Source organism: Prunus persica, chromosome G4, assembly GCF_000346465.2.
Source record: "Prunus persica cultivar Lovell chromosome G4, Prunus_persica_NCBIv2, whole genome shotgun sequence".
In the NCBI taxonomy this organism is placed as follows: domain Eukaryota; kingdom Viridiplantae; phylum Streptophyta; class Magnoliopsida; order Rosales; family Rosaceae; genus Prunus; species Prunus persica.
Genome location: NC_034012.1, coordinates 3,488,979 through 3,497,405, shown reverse-complemented (window position 1 = coordinate 3,497,405; position 8,427 = coordinate 3,488,979). Strand labels below are relative to the sequence as shown.

At 38.0% G+C, this 8,427-nt stretch overlaps 2 protein-coding genes across 2 annotated transcripts; both read left to right on the top strand.

The window, feature by feature from the left end:
* Positions 1,327-2,782, top strand: LOC18781120. The gene is made up of 2 exons (XM_007214051.2): positions 1,327-2,234; positions 2,360-2,782. The coding sequence occupies exons 1-2, from the start codon at positions 1,764-1,766 to the stop codon at positions 2,522-2,524; spliced, it is 636 nt and encodes a 211-aa protein (XP_007214113.1). The 5' UTR covers positions 1,327-1,763; the 3' UTR covers positions 2,525-2,782.
* LOC18778273 (pescadillo homolog) lies at positions 3,184-7,782 on the top strand. The gene is made up of 13 exons (XM_007214328.2): positions 3,184-3,889; positions 4,006-4,091; positions 4,314-4,562; positions 4,672-4,794; positions 4,921-5,005; positions 5,119-5,229; positions 5,438-5,531; positions 5,659-5,945; positions 6,115-6,222; positions 6,385-6,506; positions 6,700-6,811; positions 6,917-7,123; positions 7,471-7,782. The coding sequence occupies exons 1-13, from the start codon at positions 3,866-3,868 to the stop codon at positions 7,540-7,542; spliced, it is 1,680 nt and encodes a 559-aa protein (XP_007214390.1). The 5' UTR covers positions 3,184-3,865; the 3' UTR covers positions 7,543-7,782.

Below are 8,427 nucleotides of genomic sequence, written 5' to 3'. Positions count from 1 at the left end.
ATAAAAACGTAAATTAAATATAATTTTTTAAAATACAAGCGATAATATTCCAAGAAAATATTAGAACCTCTAAAATCTTTCTTTTGATTGAAACCCTTGGTCTGGTTTCACTGTTCACGGAATGCAGGTAGCAAATCTCACAAGTTCCACGTGTGAATAGGTCATTATCATAAACTTTTCAATTAGCGGTAGTACAGATAAATGCGTACTTAGGGTGCAAAAAAAAACCTTAGCCATAAGCTTTTAGCCTCTAATGATTTTAGATATTCTTTTTGTTCTTATTATACAAATTACAAAACCGACGAAAGCAACATAAAAAAAATTATTATTGTCATTATCGTCTTTAAGTGTCCAAATTTCAATCGCTTTCAAAGCTTTACAATTATTAAAGATCATTTATTTATTTATTTATATAAACGATATTAAAATAGGAGTATTTTTACGCAACTACTCCAAATCACTTGAGCTACAAACTCCTTTCATTAACAATTAATTCTAAAAAAACCAAATTATTTATAACATAAAATTCTACCATATGGACCACAACATATATAATCCAATCCAACTTCAAAAGTAGTTCATTGGCAACCAAGTTAATCCCCTTCACTTTGTGGACTTGAATCATCAATACGATATTTCCAAAAAAAATCAACTCAACCACAAAAAAAATAGAACGGAAAAGTTGGTGGGAATATCCTCGTCCAGATCTATATCGCATATTCTGTTGGTTGTGTTGTGAACCATACCAACATGGCAACATGGCAACATTGTCTAACGTAATGAGAATTTACAAGTTAAGAGAAAAATAAATGGTTGAAACCACGCGTTAGTCGAGAGTGAAAATTTGAGAAATTCTTCGGTGATGATAGTTAAATAAATGGTTAAAAACAATTAAAGTAAACTATGTATGTAAATGTTCATCTATAAATAAATAAAAACACTACGTACAGAAATGTTAATGTGATGTTATATATTTTCTCTTAAAGTGTAACCATACTTACCACCTACTAATTAAAATTCAAGTCAATTTGATAATGCAGTAACACCACGTGCCAGTATGAGTATGGCCTTAACACCACACATAATATTTTTGTTGTGAATAATGTAAAATAGTTATGCTATCTTCAATTTGTTATCTACTATCAAAATTACTTTTTCTTTTTCTTTCCATCTCCACAAAGCCCAATAATGTAACTTTCCTTTGGGCTCATCACCAGCCCACAACCCGCCCTTCAGATTGTACCTAGGCCGTCCAGGCTACCACCGGTGGGACCTGTCGGCCTTTCTTCGTTCTCTTCCGTCCACTTCAGATACAGCGGAATTCAAAGTCCCAAGGATGGAACATAGTTTGGCTAACTTGGCCTACAGCCCAGGTGGCTTTTAAAATCCAAAAAAATATTATAGCCCAGCCATCCAAATGAATATCCTTTCTACCTTTCTAAGGCATTCTTTGCTTGCACTGCCTTGCACGTGGAGAATAAAGGGAGAATAGAAAAGCTACATAGGAAGAAAAAAAAAAAGAGAAAAAAGAGAATGCACACAATCGATGGAAAAAACAGAAAGAAAAGTAGAAGAAATTGTTTAACTGTTTCTTAGAGTTGTCGACTTTGTCACTAAACTTATATTGCACCTTTGCACTCACCTTCAAGGCTTAATTCAAGAAGTGAACCAAGCTTATTTAACCCCATCAAGCTTGAAATCCTGAGTCCGCAACATTCTCAACCGATCGATCAAGTTGCTCCCCGAAACTTCAACAACCCAACATGGAGAAAACCACACCGTCGCATCCAACCCTTCTCTTCCTCACCGTCGTCCTCCTGATAACCGCGCAGCCATCACAGTCGTTCGCCTACTCGCAGTACCGAACCCTCTTCTCCCTCTCCCACTCGCTCATGACGCGAGTGGCCAACCTCCGCGAGGCACGTGGCGACGTTTCGGGGGCTGACCGGGCCAGGCTCGTCGCGGCAAAGCTGGAAGGGGGGCTCGTGGGCGGGTGGGGGTTCATGTGGTCGGCGGCCTGGGACTACATGAAGAACTACGCATGGAGGGAGTTGCCCTATTCGGAGGTATACGGTGCCGTTTCGGACGCGAACGAATTGCTCAGGTGGCTGGGTGAGTTGGGTCGAAAGGAATCGGACTCGGAGAGAGCCGCTTGGGTGGGACAGAATTACCGAAGTGTCCTCAGAGTCTCAAATTCGCTACTCCGTAGGCTCCTCACGGTGTTCTATCACTCGGTACGCACCGTTTCACTTATTACCAAATACTTTTTCCTCGTCTTTTTTTTCATAATGAATTATTTTAATTTAATTGACTGATTTAATTAATTTTGGGTTTGGGGATTGCGGTGACACCGTGACAGGGAACGTTGAGAGAATTGGTGAAGGCAGTGCAAAACGAGGTGGAGGAGGGGGAGCTGTTGAAGGATTTTCTTGAATTGGGCACCAATGATTTCAAAGGTTTGATCCAAATTCTCAAGGATTTGGGATTAAAATACGGTTCCTCTACTATGCACCAAGATTTATGACATATATGTAGTTAATTTGTAATTTGTAATCCTTTTACTACACAGAAAAGAAAACGAGACCATTAAATTTTTTGTCTGTTGGGTTATTTGTATTTTCTTCTTGTATGTTTGATGAACTTGAAATGAAAAGCTCCTTTATTTTAGAAATAATGAATAATTATAGTGTTATCTCCATTTGGAAAATTCATCATTTTTTTTTTATCACATCACTAACACATTTTTTTACCCTCTTAGTTGTATCTCCCTTCTAATTTGACCTCTTCGGGCTTTCTTGACTTAGAGGTTTTGCTTTGTAACTTTCGTTTCTGTGTTAAAAAAAAGTACACATTTTTTGGACAGTGTACTTGCTCACCCCACTTAATCTTATGTTACATTTGGATGGATGAATTTGACAAAAATGGTAAATTTGCTATTGAAAAAACAAGAACAAAATAAGATTGAACGTGTTTGAAATAACTAGATGTAGTGTATTTGAAATCCATTTGTTTTCTTTCTTCTTGTTCAAATCTTGGCATAAATGAAAATTTTGTGGATAGTTTGGGCCCCAACTTCATTATCAACAGACAAGCTTACTCTGCAGAGTACTGGAAAAGGCCAAAAAAGAATTGATTAATGAGATCCAGCAGCTGCAATTTTTGCCAGCTTATAACTTATCTGTGAAAGGTGAAGGCCAGAATCAAACTAAGGCCGTAAATACAGTAACATAAACACAAAGCAGAGGTGATCATTACGGTAATCAAATTTGACAGCACTGTACAGTCAAGTTCCTCTCTTTAAGCACCCAACAAGGTAAGCAATGAAGCAAAAGACTGCTGGCAAGCCATAGAAAGGAAAAATGAATTTTTTAATGAAAACTAATGTTTAGTCTGAGCATCAATGCGGTGTTAGTTGGATTGGCTCATGCCTTTGGTGTGCTTCTAAGTGGTTATAAGTTCAAGCTTCCATGATACCTGTGTATTTGAATTTCCTCCCCCCCCCCCCACCCTCACTTTGGACAAAAAAAAAATTTCAGTCTGCCATATATCCAAAATTCCACTCGAGTAGAATTGTGCCTGCCATTTATTAATGTTCAGTCTGAGCCATACTAACGGAAGCTCAAGTTCATGCTAAAATACTATGATTAAGCTCCGCACAATTTTTGACCCCAAAAAAAAAAAAAACTCCGCACAATTGGGCCAATAACCAACAAAGCAAGCGAATGTTAACTTGCGTACCAAGAAGACCCGGCCCGCTTCCCTCCGCTTAAAACCCTGAAGACCCGGCCCGCTCCCCTCCGCTTAAAACCCTAACTCTCTCTCTCTCTCTCTCTCTCTCTCTCAGAGTTTCCTTCCACAGCTAGCCATGGTGAAGCACTACAGGCCTCCCGTAAGTTCTAAAGTCTCTTCGATAAGTTGTTCGGCTATATCATCAATCACTATTCACTAACACTCAGACGCACGCACGCAGCTGGTTAATTTTTTTTTTTTCTTATCTTCTTTCAGGGCAAGAAAAACGAAGGTAATGCTGCAAGGTTCATCACCAGGTCAAAAGCCATCAAGCAACTTCAAGTCAGTCTACCTCTCTTCAGGTCTGTATTTCTTTCTCTCCATCTTCCCTTCCCCATATATACCTACCTTCAGATCATGGACATATTAAACTTGTAATTCGTATATTTATTCACTCTCATATGAGTTTATATGTAACTTCCGCATGTTTGTTGGAAATCAAAAAGAAAATAATTTTCCGGTCTTGTACATATTACGCAATAGTATTTCGTGATTATTTTTATGGCTATGCATGCAAATTTTAGGAAAGTATGTATTCTGAAGGGGATATTCCCTCGGGAGCCAAAGAAGAAGGTGAAAGGAAATCACCATACTTATTATCACTTAAAGGATGTTTCATACATCCAACATGAACCATTACTCGAGCGCTTGAGAGAGATCAGGGCTTATCAACACAAAGTAAAGAAAGCCGAGGCCAAGAAGAACCCGGATCGTGCTACTCTTCTCAGACAAAGAAGTCCTGCTTACAAATTAGACAAAATTGTTTTGCAGAGGTTAACTTTTAATTATTCTTATTCAAAATAAATAAAAAGTATGCTGATTTTGTTTCTCTCTCTCTCTCTCTCTCATTGTATGTAATTGTTATGTTCCATGAAATTGCAGGTATCCGAAATTCCTTGATGCTCTTAGAGATTTGGATGACTGTCTCACAATGGTTCACCTCTTTGCCGCCTTACCTGCTATTGAGGGCTGTATTGAAGTGAAACGCATCCATAACTGTCGGAGGTGAGGCTGGAGTTGGAGCATATGAAATAACAATTATGTTGAACTGCATCATTCCATGCACCATTTCATGTTTCCGAGTCTGATTATCTTAGGCCTTTTGTTGCTTTAATTTTTTTTTTTTTCCAGGTTGGCTCATGAATGGCAGGCTTACATATCTCGTACGCATAGATTGCGTAAAGTCTTTGTATCTGTTAAAGGCATATATTATCAGGTGCAGTAGCATACTGTATATATCACTGCTTCTTTAAATGTTTAACTGTGGCATCTTTCCTTAGTCGGGTAAGGAGGATTTATACGGTAGCGTTGTGTTTTTTGTCTGTGCAGGCCGAGGTTAAAGGGCAAAAGGTCACATGGTTGGCTCCTCACCCTTTGCAGCAAGTTGTGACGGATGATGATGACTTCAATATCATGCTAAACTTTTTGGAGTTTTACGAGGTTTCATTCTTTTATTCCTCTATTTTAGTTTTTTCTTCAATCCGTATATGTGCTAGCCGTAAATGTTAGTTGGTATCCATTAAGCTTCTTCTTTTGCTTTCCTTCCAATGAACCGATTACTTGATCATCTTGATCATACACGAGTTGTAATATTCATCAAGCTTCTTCTTTCCTTTTCTTATAAGAAGTTTTTGCTCACTCGGTGCAGGCTCTTCTTGCCTTTGCGAATTGTCATTTATATCATTCAATAAATGTGAAGTATCCACCCATTCTTGATCCTCGATTGGAAGCTTTAGCAGCAGGTATGCAATTCATTTTTACTAGTTGCTTAAGAGAAGCTACGAGGTCCTTATCTTCTCTCTTGGCCATGTTGAGTTGTGGATCTTTTGTGTGTTAATGGAGCATGAGTATGATTTAGTTTGATTGTAGATCATTATGCTCTATCAAGGTATTTCGATGCAAACTCTCGATCCTCTGCGTGGGATCGCCAAGATTCAAGTTTGTCTGGATCTGGGAAAGTTGAGAGCCAGCAGATTGGGCCTTTGGTGGATGAGTCTGAACCAAGACTTGCCCAACTGCAGCATCAACTCTCCTCAAATGAACCTGGTGCATTGATGCACCTTGTGGAGGATGTTCCAGGTGAGGATGAAGAGGATAATAATACGAGGGAGTGCAAGAAATTCTTCAAAGATATGAAATTTTTCTTGAACCGTGAGGTAAGTCCTAAAGTCTTACATCAGAGATTTCAGAATCTTAATTTTTTTTTTCTTTTTTGAAACTTATTTTCTTACCTTTAATATGTGTCACTCAATTTTCTAATGCTATTTCTTTCTTTTAGTTGATCGGCAGTAGAATAACTTGTGCGTGTAATTTATCTATGTTCAGGTTTACAGAGATTCTCTGCTTTTTGTCATACCTGCTTTCGGTGGAATTGTTTCCTGGCAAGGAGATGGGGCTCCCTTTGAGGAAGATGATGACAGCATCACCCATCAGGTATTCTGCTACATTATCTTTATGCCGAGTCATTGATTTGTTAAGACATCACACTCGGACAACATGTATGTAATGTCTCTTGCCAAAAAAGAAAAAAGAAAAAACCAAAATGGGTCTTTAGTATAACAATTCTGACAGCTAGACTGCTTGTGTGTTCTGCAGATTATTGACAGGCCAAGGCAGGATGGGAAGATCTGTGGTAGAGAATATGTTCACCCACAGTGGGTTTATGATTGTGTAAATGCTCGGATCATTTTACCAACTGGGGATTATTTGGTGGGAAGGTAATCATGAAGGACAATTTTTCTTATTTGCATGTGTTGTTAATCTATCTGCCTTGCACCATGATGAAATGACTGGTTATAAGACTCATTTTCTATGGTGTGCTTCCTTTCCTAGCTGTGTTTTTCATTTCTATAATTGGCTAATAAAAGTTCATGACTTGTAAGATGATTGATTTAGTGCTCTTTTTAACAGGGATCCTCCTCCACACTTGTCACCTTTTGTTGACAATGACTCTTTCGAGACCGAAGGTGTTATTAACCCAGCAGAAGCAGAAGCAGAAGCTGCAAGGGAAAAGCGGAAGAAGGTAGGCAGGTTTTAAATTTCTGCTATTTTATTTTATGATGTGATCATATGACAGCATTACTTGTCCTTGATTGATGTTAACTAGATTCTGGCGTGATGCATGCAGATGAAGGCTCATGAGAAGCAGCATCATCATGAATTAATTATGGAACTTGAGGGTGTCACAGATTCATCATCTATCTCGAATATAGATAATCTGAGCGCTGATAGGGAAGAATCTGATCATGATTATGAGCAAGTTGAGGAGGATAACAGAATTATGTCTGAAATTGAATGGTCACGTCGGTTCAGGGGGAGTATTGAAAGCATTAGGGTAAGTTTGTTAGTGCTATCATGCAACATTTATTGGTCTCTCAAGTGTGACATTAATAATTAAACAGGTCAAACAAGCCGTTCGAAAACAGATCGGAAAACTTATGTTTGGTTTGATTCCATTGTGAACCCCTGTTTTGAGATTTGAATTCCCGGCTTGAACAAGAGTTATGTGTGAATTCAAATGCTGTGTTTTCTTTAATAGAAAATTGTGTCTCACTTGCCATTAATTTTTAGAAGTTTTATGTTTCTTTAGAACTCCAGAAGCTACCTCTTTGTTTGATCTTGTAAATGCAATAGATAATATTTTGTCCTGGATATCTGATTCTTGGATGTTTCTTCATTCAGATAAACAGGCAACGAAAGAAGCGCCTTGATGATGTTATTAGGCAACGGAGGAGAAACCTTAGAAGAACATGAAGTATCTGAACTTCTTTTGTCACGTCGGATCAGGAGGGTTATTAAAGATAATCACTATCTAGGAATTGCATGATATTAAGAGCCCTATGGTTAAATTTGGTAGTTTTGCAATTCATATATATAATAACTATATAGGATTTGCTTGAATATTCCTTTATTTACAGCTTTCACTCATCTAATCAGAAGCCTTTTTGCTATAAACTTATTTATTAATAAGAATTCAAGTGCTTCCTGAAAAAATACAAGCCAGGTAGGCACTATGTGTTTTCATTTTTTTTGTTTTTATTTTTGTTTTTAAGTACAAGCGATAGTTTAAAGTACTCACACACGCACAACTATGATGCCATTCAAACATGAGACCTCTGATCTGCAAGTTAAGACCCTTTTTCATTGGGCTAGATCCCATTGACATGTGTTTTCACTTTTAGATATGGAGAGTTTAGCAGTGCTTATCAATCCTGGCGTAGCAAGCATAGCCAACATATGATGAGACAGTGTGAGTGCCTCTGGACCCAGGCTTCCCAAAAACCTATCTTTTGGTAATCAATAGAAGATTTGAAGGAGACAGTTGAGTTGATTGTGCTGGACATATCCTGGCCTTAATAGGTGAATAGAGACCCATACACAGTGTTGCTCATAAATAGGTCATGTGGTGGGTGATGAAATTCAAGTCTTTCAAGACAAATATTTGATAGTGATGATGAGCTAAGTAATGCCTACCTCAACCACCTTTCTTCAATTGTGTCACTCCTTTCGACCAAAAACTCTTCTCTTAGTGCTAAATATCACGTGATTTTTAATGCTATCATTTCCTCATCTTATCCCTTCTGAGATTGGCCCATAGTTCCATTTGATGTATTAAGTTTTAGCAATGAAATGAGGTCT

Excerpts from the sequence above, each read along its gene's own strand:
- LOC18781120 (XM_007214051.2), top strand. The coding sequence starts at position 1,764 with ATGGAGAAAACCACACCGTCGCATCCAACCCTTCTCTTCCTCACCGTC. Across the intron at positions 2,235-2,359 it reads TCACGGTGTTCTATCACTCG|GGAACGTTGAGAGAATTGGT; the intron begins GTACGCACCGTT and ends ACACCGTGACAG.
- LOC18778273 (XM_007214328.2), top strand. The coding sequence starts at position 3,866 with ATGGTGAAGCACTACAGGCCTCCC. Across the intron at positions 4,563-4,671 it reads GACAAAATTGTTTTGCAGAG|GTATCCGAAATTCCTTGATG; the intron begins GTTAACTTTTAA and ends ATGAAATTGCAG. Across the intron at positions 5,006-5,118 it reads TTAAAGGCATATATTATCAG|GCCGAGGTTAAAGGGCAAAA; the intron begins GTGCAGTAGCAT and ends TTGTCTGTGCAG.